The 18,125-nt window shown below is 40.6% G+C and overlaps 2 protein-coding genes across 2 annotated transcripts in view; one reads left to right on the forward strand and one right to left on the reverse strand.

The window, feature by feature from the left end:
* The window catches only part of fkbp10b (FKBP prolyl isomerase 10b), a 10,808-nt gene extending 2,649 nt beyond the window's left edge, over nucleotides 1–8,159 (reverse strand). The window contains exons 1-9 of the mRNA XM_050059612.1: nucleotides 7,785–8,159; nucleotides 7,381–7,526; nucleotides 2,990–3,179; nucleotides 2,600–2,745; nucleotides 2,152–2,341; nucleotides 1,831–1,976; nucleotides 1,383–1,572; nucleotides 1,159–1,301; nucleotides 851–1,014 (exon numbers count right to left, since the gene is read on the reverse strand). Of these exons, the coding sequence (XP_049915569.1) occupies nucleotides 851–1,014; nucleotides 1,159–1,301; nucleotides 1,383–1,572; nucleotides 1,831–1,976; nucleotides 2,152–2,341; nucleotides 2,600–2,745; nucleotides 2,990–3,179; nucleotides 7,381–7,526; nucleotides 7,785–7,972 (1,503 nt within the window). The 5' untranslated portion in view covers nucleotides 7,973–8,159. The remainder of the gene's footprint in view (nucleotides 1–850; nucleotides 1,015–1,158; nucleotides 1,302–1,382; nucleotides 1,573–1,830; nucleotides 1,977–2,151; nucleotides 2,342–2,599; nucleotides 2,746–2,989; nucleotides 3,180–7,380; nucleotides 7,527–7,784) is intronic.
* Nucleotides 8,160–10,092: 1,933 nt separating this feature from the next.
* Nucleotides 10,093–15,473, forward strand: LOC126399562 (endoplasmic reticulum protein SC65-like). The gene is made up of 7 exons (XM_050059613.1): nucleotides 10,093–10,640; nucleotides 11,393–11,542; nucleotides 11,668–11,839; nucleotides 13,458–13,586; nucleotides 13,675–13,820; nucleotides 14,127–14,210; nucleotides 14,758–15,473. Exons 1-7 carry the CDS (start codon nucleotides 10,188–10,190, stop codon nucleotides 14,902–14,904), a joined length of 1,281 nt encoding a protein of 426 aa, XP_049915570.1. The 5' UTR covers nucleotides 10,093–10,187; the 3' UTR covers nucleotides 14,905–15,473.
* Nucleotides 15,474–18,125: the final 2,652 nt, after the last annotated feature.

An 18,125-nucleotide genomic window follows, 5' to 3' on the forward strand; every position in this document is an offset into this window, starting at 1 on the left:
TGTTTTCTTGACATACTATACTATGATTGTGTTTTTTGACATACTATACTATGACTTTTTTGACATACTATACTATGACTTTTTTCTTGACATACTACACTATGACTTTTTTTTGACATACTATACTATGACTTTTTTTGACATACTATACTATGATTGTGTTTTTTGACATACCATACTATGATTGTGTTTTTTGACATAGTATACTATGACTTTTTTTCTTGACATACTATACTATGACTTTTTTGACATACTATACTATGACATTATTTTATCACACACTTTATACTATGCTATACTATTTTTATGATGTGGTATAGTATGACTTTTTATGTAGTAGAAGATAGCATAGAAAATCCCAGAACAGCAACTGGAGCCTGAGGTGAGAATATTTTTGTCAATTGTTTGCAAGCTCAAGAATGTGCTATGAATCTCAATGTTCTCCATTATTCTCAAAGCAGAAGTTTTTGTACAACAGTGAAACAGCAAGCAGCATTATTCTTAATATTAACACTAGATGGCATCAAAATAATGACTTTTCAAATCTTATTAATCATTAGCTGCACAGGTCAGTTTGGAGTTTTATCATTCCTATGTAAGCAGTGGTGGAAAGTAAAGCTTTGGAGGTATTTGTATTTAACTTATGTATTCAAATGTTATGTTACTTAATACTTCTATTTTACTACATTTCAGTGGGAAATATTGTACTTTTTACTCCACTAAATCACCTTATGTTTACACAGTGAAACTAAAGAAACTTTGTAAAACTTGGTAAATAAATACTTTTAGGGGCCCTCATCTGCCATATGAAATAATGTAGCTGGTGGTGATACTGTCAGCAGAAACGTACCTCCTCCAGGGGCACTTCTCCATTCTTGTCGACGTCCAGGGCTTCAAACAGATCTGCTGGGCTATCCCCCAGCCACACAAACAGGTAACCAGGCGGCACGCCTTTCTCAAAGCTCACCAGTTCAATGTCAAACACCAACACAGCACTGCTTGGCACACCACTGGCTGATGGATGGAAAAGAAAAACACTGTTTAGGAGGTTTGTTTCTTGGTATTTAAGTGAATTCTAATTTGTATCTCTGGACTTTAAGAAGCCTGTCAGGGTTCAAAATAAAATATTTTATAAAACAACTTTAAGGTAGGTCTCACCTCCTCTTTCTCCGTGACCAAGGTGAGGTGGCACTGTTACCACCCTCTTCTCTCCGGCACACATGCCTCGCAAGCCTTGGTCCAGCCCGTCGATCACCTTGTCCGCCCCCAGCACTGCATCCTGAAGGTTCTCATAGTCGTGTCTGAGGACAAGGTCAATTGGACAAATTAAGGAGGTGATGTCATATGATGGTTAAAAAATAAGGGCTGTCTGGGTGACTCACGAGGAGAAGAGCGGTGTGCCGTCCATCAAGGTGCAGTTGTAGTGGTAGCGGACGAGGTCGTTCTCCGCGGTGGTCTCGTTACACCCCTCGGGTTTGTGGGTGATCTGGATGTTCACCGTGTCGTTGGGGTTGTGGAAGTCGATGATGTGAATGTCAAACACCAGCACAGCAGAGGGGGGGATGACGCCACCTGGACAGACCACACGTAAGTATTTAGTCTCTGTAGTAACTCTGAGTGTTGGGAAATATTCTGTTAATGTTCAGATGCACCAAGATTTCCAGTTCATAGAAGACCTACAGAGTAACAGTGAACGAATGTGACTTGTAATGGTTGTGATCATGTCTCTCTCTCTCTTTGTAGATGTAGAACAATGAATCAACAGTAATTATTTAATCGATTCAGGCAGACAAGTTACTGCAAGGTGCTGGAAAAGCTACAGCAGCTTACCTGCTCCTTGCTCTCCATATGCCAGATGTGGAGGGATGATGACTCTCCGCCTCTCTCCGACACAGGTTCCCAACAGGGCCTGGTCCATGCCAGCGATCACATACCCCATCCCGATGTAGGTGTTGTATGTGCCATTCCTCTGGTAGCTGTCGGCAGTAACAATTTTATATTAAGTTAAAACTGACTTTTATAAGAATTGTGCTTTCACGTCATCATGTTCAAAACTCAACCCATGTCAGTACTGGAGCAGCACTAGTGATGGGTTGACATTTCGAGAAGGGTTAAACAATCAGCTTCACTGTCAGTGTGACCCGAGCTCACCTGGTGTCGAAGGTGACTCCATTCAGGAAGGTACCGTTGTAGTGGTACCGCATGTAATCCCCAACCACAGACTTGCGTGTGCACGACTCTGGCACCACCTGTTCCTGAATGGTGACGTCATCCTTTGGGTTATGAATGTCCACCAACAGGATGTCAAACACCAGGGTCGCCTGGGGGGGAATTTCTTTACCTGGTGAGCAGACGGTGGAAAATTTCAAAAGACATCTTAACAGCACTAACATAAAAGACAAGTGGTATGATCTGTGTTTAGTAAATGCATTTATTTGATAAGATGTAATTTCAGGAATTTGCCTGCTGATTCCTTGTAACATTGTTAGGTCCCTCTCACCTCTGTTTCCCTGGTGTTTGTAGAAGCAGGATTAGCCTCACAGCAGGAACACCATCACTTCTTTTCTAGCCCTTTCAATGAACCATAACTCGTGCTTACCTGATCCTTTCTCTCCGTAGGCTTTGAAGGGCGGGATGATGATGTTTCTGATCTCTCCCACACACATGCCCAGCAGGCCTTCATCCAGGCCTTTAATTAACCAGCCCTCTCCCACATAGGTGTCGTGGGTCTGCTTCCTGATGTAACTACGTGGGGCTCATACAAGCGCAAAGTCAAACAAACAACACACCTAGACAATACAAACACAGAAGAGCTGTCATTCGATTCTGACAGGGATTTGTTTCAGAGTATGGAGACAAGGTTTAGCTTCAAACATTAACTGAGGTTTATTAATATTCTCAGGGCTACAGTTGCTAATCACCTTCTATATTCTTTCATAAAAAGGTCAGTGTTTTGTAACAGCATTTTGCAGAATTTAAGACAATTCACCTGGAGTCAAAGACGGTGCCGTCGAGCAGAGTGCCATTGAAATGGTAGCGTACAAAGTCGGTGCGCATCACAGAGCGTTTGCAGTCTTTGGGAGTGGTGATGGTTTTGGTGACAACCATGTCAGCTTTGTTCCACAGATCCAACAGATGGATGTTAAACACCAGGGTGGTGTCTGGAGGAACCACATCACCTGTAAACATGGTTAGATGAAGGTTAGATGGACTCACACAGCAAAGACACCAGTGCTGAGAACTGTCATCACTATAATCTATCTTAAGTGAAAGCTTGTGAAATGACACCTTTGATCATCGTTGTTAAATCACAAGTCTCCACCCCACCTGCATCAGACTGTCACTCCTGACTAGACCACTCCCCCCAAAACCAAACTCCACCCTTCAGGCCTGTGACTCTCTTTTTCCTCCAAACATGCCACGCAGGACAAAGAGGACTGATGTGAGTGCATATGGACCTCTCACTTTTATAGTGTTTTACTTTGTTGTTCCTGTATGTGTTATTTAAAAGTATACAGATTGTTTTGTGTTTATTGCTCAAAGATTCCTGAGTTTAAACAGTTGTTAAGACGAAAAGTAATGCCATAGTGGATGCATGCATTACATGATAACCTAATTTACTAATATTATTTTTATTAATATTGTTTAACACAACGCAGAGCGATCTTATTTTCTTTTAATATTCCAGCTTCCTCCCACAGTCCAAAGACATGCAGGTTTACTGGTGACTCTAAATTGGCCGTAGGTGTGAATGTGAGCATGAATGGTTGTCTGTCTCTATGTGTCAGCCCTGTGATAGTCTGGTGACCTGTCCAGGGTGTGCCCCGCCTCTTGCCCAATGTCAGCTGGGATAGGCTGACATTGGGCCCCTGTAACCCCTAACAGGATAGGGGTTACAGAAACTGAATGAGGGTAAACTGTTGAGTCTTGGTGGCAGAATGACTCCACAGGTGGCAATGTTTACACTCTGCAGCCACCAGCGTGTCAATCTTTTCACTTACACATGAAATACTACCTCAACATCTACTGGATGGCTTGGCACAAAATGTGGTACAGGGATTCATGGTTTCCAGAGGATGAATCCCACTGACTTTGGTGATCCCTTCTCGTTGAGTTCCACCATCAGGACAAATTTTGCTTATATGAAAATGTTAGCAGAAGGGCACTGAGTGAGCATAGACCCCTGCCAAGGCCAAATGCCCCATCCTGTGATTTGGATCCAATCCAAAATTTGGACAGAAAAAGCAATACATTTTATTGTTCTAGTAAGCTTCTAAGGGTTTAAATTGTATTTGCAAATTTATACAATTTAAAAATTGATAATCAATACAATATTTCCACATAAAATATGTGTTCGTATTTTGCCACATAATACATGTGTTGCTGAGCTGATGTCATATATGCAGAAACATGGAGGGTGACAGTAAATGGTTGGGTGATGAAAATAAACGTATTATTATTGCATATCGATTTTTTGCTCACATGTCATTTTTAATATGGTGTTGGGTTGTAACCCATAGTAACCCACAGAGACAGCAGACTTACTTGACGACATGGCCAAACGCAAGTATGATGCTGAATATATTAAACTTTGTGGACCTTGAACTAATGGCTAAGAGGAAATCTGGACCCTGTGGCTGGACCAGTTGGGAACCACTGTTTTAGGGGACATACTGGTGCAACAACAAGTCTGAGACAAAATCACTTAATAATATAAAACTTCAAACTGTCATCAACGTGTCGTTTAAATGCCCTTAGCAATAAAATACAACACATCTTCTATACCGTCCATTTTGTTTCCACATTACATCACAGGAAATGGGATTATCCAAGGAGCATGTGAATGCAGCACAAGCACAGCCTTACAGAGCAGCCAGCATGGCTGTAAACTCTTCACTGTTTATGTAGCGGTTACTATGCACGTCTCGTCGACCTCAACACTTACTGACTGTATGAAAAGTCTGCCAAACTGCTATATAAACTCTGAGGGACGGGGGGGCAGGGGAAAATGTGTCATGGGCCCCTGTTGAGCCTCAGAGACCAGCACTTCTATGACCCAGGTTTGATGTATATCAGTCTGTGATAACTTGATGGGAATAAATGTTTTATTGATATGCACCATAATATCCTCTGGAATATAAAAGGGAATAAAACTTAATTTTGACACTGAGCCACTCTATAAGACAAGGCACAAGACAGAGAGTGAGGTAGTGGTGTGCTTGAGGACTGTCTTTATCACATGAAACTCAAGAAAAAAACGCAGGTGAAGAAAAGGATCAGCACATGGGTCGAAAAAATAACCTTCAGGCACTCATGCGTGGAGCTGGAACAAATGCACTTTCATTAAATTAAAAGCCTTTATTAAAAAAACATGGCTGCTTACATTAAAACACCGACCGGTTTTGACCCTAAGGTCTTCATCAGGGTGCAGAAGGGTGGACAGGAGTCAAGCAAACATTTTATAAACTTGGTAGGAGGTGTCACCCAGTCCTGACTGATAAGTGAATGCAGGTGGGTGACAGCAATGGGTCACCATGAGAGGCCATTTTAAGGTGATAGGTGTTCAGGAAAAAAAAAAAAAAGCCATCCTGAACAAAAATGAGAAATTGCTAAACAAACATCAAAATTACATCCATGACATAAAAAAAATAAAGAAAGGGAAAAAAAAAGAAGCAATTCCTTAATTTTAAAGGTTGCATCTATTTAGAAATATTTTATAGAAAAATAAGGTTTGTGTGTTTGATCATCTCTATCCCATGATGCTCAGGAGTTATATGATAATAATAATAATAAAAATTAAGAATAATAATCATAATAATAATAATAATATTCGGAATAATCAGAATAATACTCGGAATAATCAGAATAATAATAGTTATAATCGGATGATGATAGGAATAATAATAATAATTGGAAAAATAATCATAACAATAATAATAATAATAATCGGAATAATCAGAATAATACTTGGAATAATAAGAATCGGAATCGGAATAATAAGAATAAGAATCAGAATAATAAGAATTATAATCGGAATAATAAGAATCGGAATAATAAGAATTATAATCGGAATAATAATCGGAATAATACGAATTATAATCGGAATAATAAGAATACTGATGGGAATAATAATCATAATAATAAGAATATTAATAATCAGAATAATACTTGGAATAATAAGAATAACAATCGGAATCATAAGAATAATAATCAGAATAATAATAATCGGAATAATCAGAATAATACTTGGAATAATAAGAATAACAATCGGAATAATAAGAATCAGAATAATAAGAATTATAATTGGAATAATAATAATCGGAATAATAAGAATTAGAATCGGAATAATAAGTATAATAATCAGAATTCTAATGGGAATAATAAGAATAATAGGTATAATAATCATAATAAGAATAATGATAGGGATAATAATAATAATAATCAGAATTCTAATGGGAATAATAAGAATAATAGGTATAATAATCAGAATAATAAGAATAATGATAGGGATAATAATAATAATAATCAGAATTCTAATGGGAATAATAATAATAATAATAATAATAATCAGAATTCTAATGGGAATAATAAGTATAATAATCAGAATAATAATTGGAATAATAATAATAATAATAATGATAGATCAGCTGTCATATTATGATATTTTGTATTTAAAGGAAGGGTATGTAATCACTCTCCACTATTATTGCATCAAATTTAAAAATCCAAAAAGTTTCTCTTTGTAAAGTCTGTGTAAATGATCCCCACCTCTGGTAGATGCCTGGACTTATTCTAAACCTTCTCTTCTCAATAAGGAATCATTACTATGGTGTACCTGTCTGAAGTGTTTGGCCATGGAGTCCTCATTCTGTGTCCTTATCGCGTATTTATGTTCTGAAAGTCTGTTTTTATTTGGGACGCAAAAAAAGACGTCTTAAAAATAGTTACAGGGGCATGTTACACGATTTACAACAAAAGCTGTTACAACTGAAGTAGTACTACCTGAGGGTTTCTCTAACCACGTGGATTCACTTATCAGTCAAAATGGACACCCCCTGCCGAGCTTATAAAATGTTTGCTTGACTCTCTTTCAATTCAGCTGCATTTGTTCCTGCTCCACACGTGAGTGCCTGCCTCCAAGGGCACAAGACATGTTTAATTGGTGCATACTGGCAAAAAATATGTTATTAAACAAATGGAATTTACAACCTGAAGCCCTCAGGGCCCCTGATAGCCTGGAGCCAACCTGAAATCTCAAATAACCCTCACTGCTCTGGAAAATTTGCTGAGCTGTCTCTAACCATTGCAACCATTGAACTGCAGCACATCTGCAGCCTCCTACTTGCGCCGAACAACTCAATGTATGACGTTTCCATTTACCTGCGCCTGTGCTCCCATAGGCCAGGTGCGGTGGGACGGTGACTGTCCTGCGCTCATTCACACACATCCCCTGCAGACCTTTGTCAACGCCTGCGATGAGCCGGCCCTCTCCCAGCAGGCCCACCTTCGCGTCTCCTCTCTGGTAGCTGTGCAGGAGGCAGAGACAGAGGAAATGTCAGAAGTGGGTAAACTTTAAAAGGCACTCTGGAAAAAATCACTGCATCTGTGGGGCATGCTTTGCAAACTTATTTCGACAGATCTCAGCTTTTGTTACATTTCAGAAGCCCTAACCAGACTGCGGATCCGCTCTTATGGCCTCTGCGGCACAGTTAACTTTGCAAGCAAATGGACAAAAGTACAAATCAATGCATTCACAAACTCAGATAAAACGCGGATGAACTCACCTCGAATCAAATGTTTTCCCGTCGACAAATGTGGCGTTATAGTGATAGCGGACATAGTCTCCGTCTTTGGCTTCTCTGCCACAGACTTTAGGGATCAGATATCTGTCCACGACTACATCTCCTAACACAGGGCTGGGGTTACCCTCCACGGCAGAGAGGAGGAAAAAGACAAAGCAGCATGCAAACATCTTCACAGAATCACGTCAAACAGTAAATTATAAAGAGAGCCACAGCATGGAGAAGTTACAAGAAGATAGTCCTGGGTGCGTGTTGCGCAGAGGGCCCGAGGGTGCAGATGTGGAGCTGTGGTGTCTGAAGCCTGTAAACGTGGACAATCTCCAGGTTGCAGTGAGGAGTTTTTGCCAAAGGGAAGGAATGTCGGAGCTGGGAGAGGAAGCGCTTCTGTCAAGCTCAGCACAATAAGTAAAGATCAGTACTTCCTTTAGAAAATAAAATCACAGTCAAGGGGAGATAAAGAAAAGTAGGGTTAAACAAATGAGTACAGTAAGAATACTGCCTCCACATTCTTCTACTTTGGGGTAAAATGACTTGGAACAATCTTCAAAAAGATCTAAAATTAGAAACACTTAGTGATGAATCTAAGAGCATCATAAAGAATGTGGTGACAGAGACATGAGCTTGTTCTTCTTGAGAGGCCACTATGTTTGAATAGTTGTTTTATTGTGGATTTTTGTATTATATGATGTATTTGTTGCATTTTAAATGTGATCTGATTGGCTGCTACCTCGGCCAGGGCTCATTTGTAAAAGAGAATTTCAATCTCAGTGGGACTTCCTGGTTAAATAAATAGATTTAGATAAAATACAATTTTCTCATAGGTCAGCCATTCAAACCATTATAACGTATTTAAAACTTAGATGTTATTTCTGATACATTACTTGTGTATAATGGTGTGTTAGTTTTTCAGTGGAGACCTATTTTGAAGATACCACAGGTGTGGACTTGCATCATGTGACTTGGACTAGAGTCACAAGTTTTATGACTTTAGATCTGACTTGACAAAATAAAAAAAAGATTTGTAACTGAACCTGACTCATGACTTCATTTGGACTGAAGCCTTTTGACTTGAAAACTGATACCATCTCCCACGCCCACTGATTGAAAAGGATGATATTTAAAAAGTGTGTCACCAATCAGTCCATATCCTGAGTTAGCTATCATCAGTGGTACTCATTCCCAACAAGTCATGATCCACTTTCTTTGAACCAATCCATCAGCAAGCAACCAAGTGACAGGAGAGCACCGTAAAGAACTTAAATTATGTTGCTGAGCGCCAAAAAATGATACCAAAGATTATTTTTGGCTGCACAAAAACCTGTCAATGGTCAACACAAAAAGGAAATGCATTGCATGCAAAATGTGCGGGTCAAAAAATATAGACAGAGATGCAACATCTTTCAACAAACTTGTTCTAACAAATAAATACACATTTTAAAAAGCATTCAGAATTTTTGTAAATTTTTTATAAATATAATTATAATTATAATTATTATTATTATTTTGTTGTTAAAATGGTATTGGATTTGGTGAAGAATGCATCTGGACTATTTTTATTTTTATTACTATTATTATTATTATCACTATGTTATTTATTCAATTTCATTTACTTAATTTTATTTTATTGTTATTTTTAATTTTATTTATTTTTGTCCATTTCCCGCTTTTATTTTGAAAGAGAACTCGCCTTTACTTCTGTCTGGCTTGACTCTCCAGCACCGCTGTATCCAGCAGCACACAGACCCGCCTCCGTGGATCAGTCAGAGCCGTAAAGTAGCCTGAGAGCCCCAAACTTCCAGTTTTCCACTAATGCTGTGAAACTTTGAAGAAGCGCTCTCAAGTAGTGGAGTGGAAAAAAAGGTCCAGTCTAGTCTGCGAGGGAGTTCACTTCCTGTCCCACATCCAGGAGACGTCTCAATATGAGAGGAACAAATAATAACAATCCCAAAACTACTGAGGGCAGAGCAACAACTGCTGAGAACAAAACGCAGCCCTCTGATTCACACACATAATTATCACATCCTAAAACTCTAAATGACCTTTTATAATAAACTATGGGACTTACATTTATATATTATATTTACATTTCAGTTTAATGTATCATATTTATGCTGACAGTAAAGCTAAGTGAGCAAACAACAAATAAGACAACAATGCGCACAAGCGGTCACTTTTACGCACGCATATCATTGTGCCAAATAAAGCAACCCAGCAGTGTGTGACAGCTGAAGGTCTGCACAGAGAAACCCGAGCCACTAACCTCTGAAAGGCCCAATCCCGGAATTCCCACCGACCCCTAAGCACTTGAGCAGACCACCACTCAGACAGTGAAGCCAGCCGGAGCAGACAGAGGGAGCAGACTAATATGTGGGTTATTATCTTATCATGCTTGTATTCTGCGCCAAAGGACACGCGTTGCTTTGTTTGACTTTTGTTTTTGTGACAGCCGCGCAATATGAAAACTACAGCTTCATTAATTTCCCCACAGATGAGCTGGTGCCGCTCACCACTGCGTATGGACTGGCTTTGGATCATTACGCAGCAGAGAACTGGACTGAATCGATCCAATATTTGGAGCTGAGTTTGCGTTTGCGCCGGCTGCTTAGAGACAGTGTGAGGTACTGCGTGCTGCACTGTAACAGCAGCAGACATGAAGAACCTGCCTTTGAGGGAAACCAGGAGCTCCGCGTCTACTGGCACGTTATGATGAGAGCGTCCTGTCAGAAGAAGTGCAGGGAGCACTTCCCCGCGCTGCAGCTCCCCCCTCCCAGCAGACACATCCTGGACGACTTCAGCAGAAGATCTCCATACAGATATCTGCACTTTGCGCACTCCAGGGTGAGACACACAAAGTTACAGGACACCTCATATCAACATAACACAGCCAGTTTTAAGGACTTTGTAAAACTAAAATAATTTAAAATACATACACCATCTCAACGAGGATAAATCAACACAAAGTCCATCACATTTACTGACAAAATCAGTAAAGTCAGTATTTTAACATCACTGTTATTTCATTATTTTTACTATTTAGCACTCCACACATTTTAAGTATGTAGACTCAGGGACTGTGTTGTGCCATATAAATGTTTGTGTTCTTTTATACAGTCTTTTTATTCATGTTGCATGTTGATCCCAAAGAAACACTCTCATTCTGCCTTGCACAGAGATGTATGATAAAGTGATATCTGGATTCATTTTCTGAGACCTTAAATGTGTTCCAGTAAACCAGCAGACCTGAAATTGTCTTAAAAATGGATTCCAGGGATCACTAGCAATATGAGCAATAATACAGCTGCAAATTACTTATCAGGAATTACAGATATACTGAATGACAAGCAACAAAAATGGTGCCTTTAAAGAAAAACAATTAAATGGTAGATTGCATCCTCAGTCGTGTCCCTTCGGCTCAGCTGAGTCCAGTACTTTGGATCTAGCTCAAGAACTTTATCATAGTCTTTCTCCAGTCCCCTCTGTATTTTAAAAGGCATCCTACCAAGTTATACAACACAAGAAACAAAACACTGAATGTCTCTGTCACTAATCCTCCCAACAACAGCTGATGTAATTCAGAGTTTCTCCCCCAGCTCAATGATCTGCAGAGCGCCATCCCATGTGCCTACACCTACCTCCAGAAGAACCCTGAGGACCAGGAGATGCAGCAGCTGATGGAGGAGTACAAGAGCCAGTACGACCTGAGCGGCTACCTCACCGACCACGAAGAACAACCACATGAGGTGAGGACCACCTGCCCATTCTCTGTACAACACACAGCGTACAGTTTAATCTTAGTCAACAGCATTACAAATCTTCTGGTCTCAGTTTCTGAAGTGAAAACGTGGATCAATCGTTTCCTTTCTAGGCCTCCTTTGTGAGAGGAGTGAAACTCATCAACTCAGGTGACTTCAGCAGGGGTGTTGAACACATGGAGGACGCTCTGAGACTTTACCTCCACGAGTATGACCTCTGTCAGGCTGACTGTGAAGGGATCAGTCAGCTTACACCACACACTGACTTCTACGCAGTCATAGCAGGTTGGTATGACGTATTTAATTTACTACAGTTGTCTGACAGCTATAGTTACTTTTTAAATTTAGATTCATCATAAAAACACATATAATAAGATAATAAAATGCAACATATATTAAAGATTAAACCAGTGGTCATCTACCTTTTTGGCTTGCAGTGTTCAAAGTTGTTTTTCCTCCTTCCTCTTCCATAAATCATCTCACAACTTCTCAGATTTATCCTTGTGACCCTTTGGAGGGACCCGGCCCTCCTGTTAGGAACCACTGGACCACACTACCTAACTGTATATGAGGCAGATAAAACTAGCTCTATCTGAGATGTATTTGGACCCAAGGACGACTAGCTGATGCTAGGCCGTTAGCTAATGGGGATCCTAATAAACTAGACTAAACTAAAATATTAAAGCTAGTGTAGGCAGCTTATTTTACAGGTGTTTTTTCTGTTATATTTGATGAAATTCCATTTACATCCTGATAACAATGAAAAAATGAAATGCTCTAGAAAAAAAAGAAACAAATAAACTAAACTAAAAATGTTGCCAATAGTTTAGCTTTCTGCTTACCTGAGCTAAAAGCTCACAGCTTCAAGTTCACGTTTATGTAGCTAACATTAGCAAGAGCCTCAATCACAGTGCGTCCTCCACCTCACTCCCTGCCGCTACAGACCACTTTGCCTGGAGGAGGGTGGGCAGCAGCTCCAGAGATGGAACCCAGTCAGTGGGCGCCACAACGCTAATCCAGCCAGCAAACAGGTTAGACCCTGAGCTGCTGCTGGCCACAAGCCCACTGTGACACCCTGCACCAAGTGGGCTTATGCTGGCCGAATTCAACTTTTATTGTATGTTGCCTTACCTGACCAATGTTAAGACTGATGGAATAAATGTGTTTAGTCTCTAGGTTTTGTTTCGCCTTAGGTGTTCTGTATTCTTTAATCTAGACAACGCTTTCATAAACACATTTTAAATACAATTTGCTTTATGTCTGGGCCCCTATTCTCAAGCTTTCGATAACTTATCAGGGTGCTCCATTTCTCCATTTGAATTGTACATGTGTTTTTTCTTCATGTTTTTGTGAATGAATGAAAGTCGCTACAACCGCAGACCAAAGGTCAGTCTCCCAAGCTGCTGCCTCCCTCTCCTCCCAAGAAAGCATTCCACAGCGGCGGAGAGCGAGGTGAACATTTGTTGTCTGATAAACAGAGACAGAGGAGAGCGGGGCAAGGAGGGGCTGAGTGAATGAACTGAGGGCAGCTATAAATCAATGTCTTGGAAACACTGGGTTACTGTATGAAGCACGTGCATATGACCGTGGTCATCTGGTGGGAGGGGCTCAAGACGCAGACGGGAGAGCTGCAGGAGGAGGGATAGATTTCTGCCTACCCCAGCTCTAATATAAGACTCGCAGTGGCTATTTTACAGCAAAATGAGTACTTTTGTGTTGACACTTTGAGCACATCTTGTTGACGATACTTGTTCTTTTAAATAAGGATTATAATGCAGCACTTTTCCTTGGAATTAAGTACTTTTACATTCATGTATTGGTACTTAAGTAAAGGGTCTGAATACTTCCACCACTGTCTCTGGTTTTATTCTCACTGAATAACCTCTGCTTTGCTTTCCCACAGATGTTTACGTTGACGTGTTACGCTGTAAGCTCAGATGTGAAGAAAACTTGAAGCCTAATGTCGGGGGTTATTTCGTGGAGAAATTTGTGGCCACTATTTACCACTACCTGCAGTACGCCTATTATAAGAGTAAGTTTACAACTGTAACTGAGCTTTTCATCACTGCTCTTATAACACCAGCACTCATCTGTGTATCTGCTGTTTTATCTCTGACCAGTGAACGACGGCCGCAGTGCGGTGCCCTGTGCGTACAGCTACTTCCTGTTTGAATCTGAGGACCAGGTCATGAAGCAGAACCTGCAGTACTATAAAGCCTACAGTGAACAGTGGGGGCTTCAGGCTGAACACTTCACACCCAGGATGGTGAGAGGAAATATTAAATATGTTGTCTGTCTCATCTAACGTTACAAAAACTAAACTAAGGAACACACAGTTTGTCCTCATCTGACAGTTACACTAACATAACACTGCTAAAGCAAGAAAATGGCCGAGAGTCAAATTCACACTGTCAAGTTAAAGGGAAAACGTGCAGTTCAGCCTGTCTTTATTATTTTCAGTCCATCATATAATCAATCAATTGTTCTCTTTGCTGAAAACCACCAATCAAACAGTTCTTATTTATTTAGTTTGTCATTCTTACTTACTTTTGTCCCGTCTCTGTTTAAACAGGAGGCTCTCAAACTCTACAACCTCACTGTCACTCAAAAGCAGATGCTGACATCTGCAGAGAAGTACGCAGAGATGGGTGATGAGGTGAGTTTAAGGAACATATTTACTTAAAGGTACACTATGCAGGATTGTCATTTTTACTTGCTAATGAAAGTAAAGTCAGCCCCAGATTCACTCTCATTTGGCGTTTTGCCTTGCTATATGTGCATTTTTTCTGCGCTGTGTCTCTTGAGGCCCTGACACACCAAACACAGTCAGCCATCGGACAATGCCAGGCTGTCAGTGAGCGTCTGTCACCCTAATTTTTGTGTTGTGTACTTCGTTGTTTTAGAAATATTCTGCATAATATACCTTCAACAAGTGCCTCTCATTTACCAGAAATAAGGAATTTAAAACTTTGAAGCTACGCAGGACGTCATTACATTGTGCTGCTATTCTTGAGTGACATGAAAACAAAAGGCTTGTTTCCTAAATGTTGGAAATAAGGAAAACTTAAACGACCGTAATAAGAGAAAGCCTTGAAAAAATAGTGATTCATCTAAAGAGTGTGAAAGTTGTTTGTATACAGTAGTTATGGAACAGTTCTAAGAGTCATTTTAATCATAAATTATTTTTGGGGTGTTTCTCTCAGGATTTTCTTGGACCAGAGGGAGCAGCACTTTTGGCCTCAGAGTCCCCTGATGTTGAGTTTGAGGGGATGGGAGACTACGAGGAGTCGATCTACGCTGACTGGAGACAACCGGAGGGCAAAGGAGACTCTGGGAAGTCAGATATCTGAAGACAGCTGAGAGTCAGAGTTTAACACTCAACAGTAGATCTGAAGATGTCAGTGATCATTCGTCAGTCAGGTCTTTAACGTTTAAGTGTCATATCCTCTTCTGTCCTCACAGTTTGTTAATTATTCTCATTTGTATCCGTCTACTGTTTTTAAGGAATAAAATAAAGTCAATAATAACTGTTTCCACTTATTAAAATCTAGATCAGTCAGAGATTTAGAAGCACTCTGTAGTTTTTATCTTGATGCTGTTACGTTAAGTATATTATAGTATATTATATGACTGAGGAAGTAGAAGCTCGGAGAGGGCAGTGTAGGAGAACTTATCTGATGGTCGCTGCAAAGAGGTCCACCAATGCATCCAAACAGGTTTCAGACTACGATGACGAGTGCCTTCATCCCAGCTGCTCCAGGGATCAGTTCACTTCTTCAAGGAGCTTTGTTATCCAGAAACATTCACGCTGTCCAGCCTGTCCATGTTTAAACTACTGCTCCCTTTACTTTTGACTTGATGTTTTTTCCTTTAAGGTTTTTGGGCCAAGACGTCCAAAACTGAAGTCAACTTTGAATTTCTTATCTTTGAGCCATTCTGTTCTCCTTCATGCAGTGTGTTGGTTGATGTTTCCCCACTTCCCCCAGCTCACAGGTGTTTAACTCCTGAACTGCTGCGATTCATATTCACATATGGCAAACTAAATATTAATCTAGTTTTTACTTGTATTAAGAACATATTTATGTTCATACTGTGAGAGACACGGATAACATCCCAGTCCTCAACACAAGCTGCAGAAACATCCCTGACGTTCAATAAATATTTACAAATATTTACAAATACAGCCTGTTTACAAAGAGGGGGAAACTACAGGCCAGTTTCAAGTTAACTCTTCAGTCGGCAGATTGTGTCCCGGGGGATCTCCTCCCAGACCTGGATCAGGGCATCATTGAGCTCCTGGACAGTCTGTGGTGGTTCTTGGCAGCGTCTGATGTACCGATACATAACATCCCACAGGTGCTAAATTGGATTTAACTGCCTTCACACTCTGGCTTTGGCCTTGTACTTCCTCAACAGACAGATTGATATCCTTGAAGTTTAACTGACTTGGTCACAGTATCACAGAGGGGGAAGGAACGTGTCCGGTTTGGGGACCTCAGAATTACGTCTCTGCTCTTTGCAGATGATGTGGTTCTGTTGGCTTCATCACACCGTGACCTCCAGCATGCACTGGGGCAGTTTGCAGCCAAGTGTGAAGGGGTTAGGACTAGAGTCAACACCTCCAAGTCTGAGGCCATGGTCCTCTGCCAGAAACCAGTGGATTGCTCCCTCCAGATTGGAAGAGGGTTACTGCCCCAAATGAATGAGAGTGAGTATCTCAGGGTCGTGTTCATGAGAGAGAATAAAATGGAGCATGAGACGGACAGGCGGTTAGCAGTGATGCAGGTGTTGGACCTTTATACTGAAGAGGGAGCTGAGCCGAAAGGCAAAGCTCTTGATTTATATGTCCAACCAGCTAAGACTCTCATCTCTTTTCATGAGCTTTGGTGACCGAAAGAATGAGAACATAAATGTAAGTGACTGAAATGAGTTTCCTCCATGGGGTGGCTGGGCTCAGCCTTAGAGATAGGGTGAGGAGCTCAGAAATCCGGAGGGAGCTAAGAGCAGAGATGCTCCTTCACCTCAAAAGGGGAGATTGAGGTGGTTCAAGAAATCAGAATGCCTTCTGGCATCCCATTAGAGGTGCGCCGGCCATGTCCCACTGGTAGGAGGCACCAGGGCAGACCCAGAATATGCTGGAAGGATAACATATTTCATCGGGTATGGGAACGCCTTGGGGTCCCCCAGGAGGAGCTGGAAAGCATTGCTGGGGACGTTTAGACTTTGCTTAGTCTGCCACCCCTGCAAAACAGCCCCAGGCAAGCAGAAGAAAATGGATGGATGGAAATGATTCAAACTGAGCACAGCATTAGTTCAGGCAGGACATGATGTCAAGCTCCGCTCACATCCCAGCTACATCAGCTGATCTCAAACAGCCCAATCAACTGATGGAGCAGCTGATTGATGGAAGAGAGTCAGCTGATAGATCACATGATTCCCTTCTAGCCTCAGGCTTTCCTTGTTTGCAAGTGGAAGGGCAGAGAGGTGTGCTCTCTCCGCCTTAGGCTTTCCATAGGCGCGTGGAAGACACTTTCTGCGTAGGCCTAAGAAAAACAAAGGGGCCCCAGAACAGAGCCATACAGCCAAATCTAATACTGCAAATGGAAATAAAGTTTTCTTTGACTGAAGTGTTTCTGACTGAAATCTAATAGTGTTAATCCTGAAATATACTTCCATTTCATGTAATAATGTTTCATGGCTGTACACTAATATTTTGACAAATATTCATCAAAGTTCAGCGATTTATCACAACAAAAGAGTACTTTCATAATGCTTCATCCATACAAACACTTTTCGTATATGTCATCATGCTCAAGTTTGTAAATATGTTGTAACATCACCGTCATTTTTGTGGTAAACTGTGATAATACTTGCTGCTGGTATCGCAAGCAGGGAAATAAGACAATGTAAGTGTAACTCATATATTATTGTGAAATTATGCAAACAGGATTTTTGAACTCTACTATAAATTTTACCCAAGTTTCTTGGAAGTTTTTCCATTAGCAGATGTTTTCCAGACACATATCAAATTCAACGCACAGTCACTGTTATTCAGATATATTTTAATATACAGTAATATGAGTATTTACATTATAAGCTAATACTGGTTATCTTGTTGTAAGACCAAACAATGTCGACTTCCGTGTGTGAATGGCGCCAAAGTCCTCTGATGAGTCCAACTACAACGTGTGATCACAAACGATGGCGGTAAACACAGTGTGACCTGAGCTTTCAGCCGAGTCTGTCCTTGAGTATTAGGATTTATACATATGGAATAAAGAGTTCAAGTATGATTAAAGGGACACACGCTGACATTTTAGATTGGATTTTTAACCTCACATGCTATTACAAGTCAAAAAGGTTCACATCCTGTCTTCAAAAACCAATGTCCGTGACTAACCTTTAGTCAATTAGGAATGTAATTTAGGTTTTTTTTAATTGTTTGTAATTTCAGAGGCAGAGAAAATGTCAACATGTTCCTTTAATGCTACTGTGGGTTGACTGGCAGTGTAACTTGGATCATCTCTTCTGGCACCTGTGCTATTCTTTATTGTTATCTAGTGATAAGAAG

Source organism: Epinephelus moara, chromosome 13 (genome assembly GCF_006386435.1).
Source record: "Epinephelus moara isolate mb chromosome 13, YSFRI_EMoa_1.0, whole genome shotgun sequence".
Classification (NCBI taxonomy): Eukaryota; Metazoa; Chordata; class Actinopteri; order Perciformes; family Serranidae; genus Epinephelus; species Epinephelus moara.

What these genes read in the sequence shown, in the direction of transcription:
- LOC126399562 (XM_050059613.1), top strand. Translation starts at nt 10,188, where the DNA reads ATGCTTGTATTCTGCGCCAAAGGACACGCGTTGCTTTGTTTGACTTTT. An exon ending in GCAGTACGCCTATTATAAGA is followed by an intron (nt 13,587 to 13,674) that starts GTAAGTTTACAA and finishes ATCTCTGACCAG; the next exon opens with TGAACGACGGCCGCAGTGCG. An exon ending in ACGCAGAGATGGGTGATGAG is followed by an intron (nt 14,211 to 14,757) that starts GTGAGTTTAAGG and finishes TGTTTCTCTCAG; the next exon opens with GATTTTCTTGGACCAGAGGG.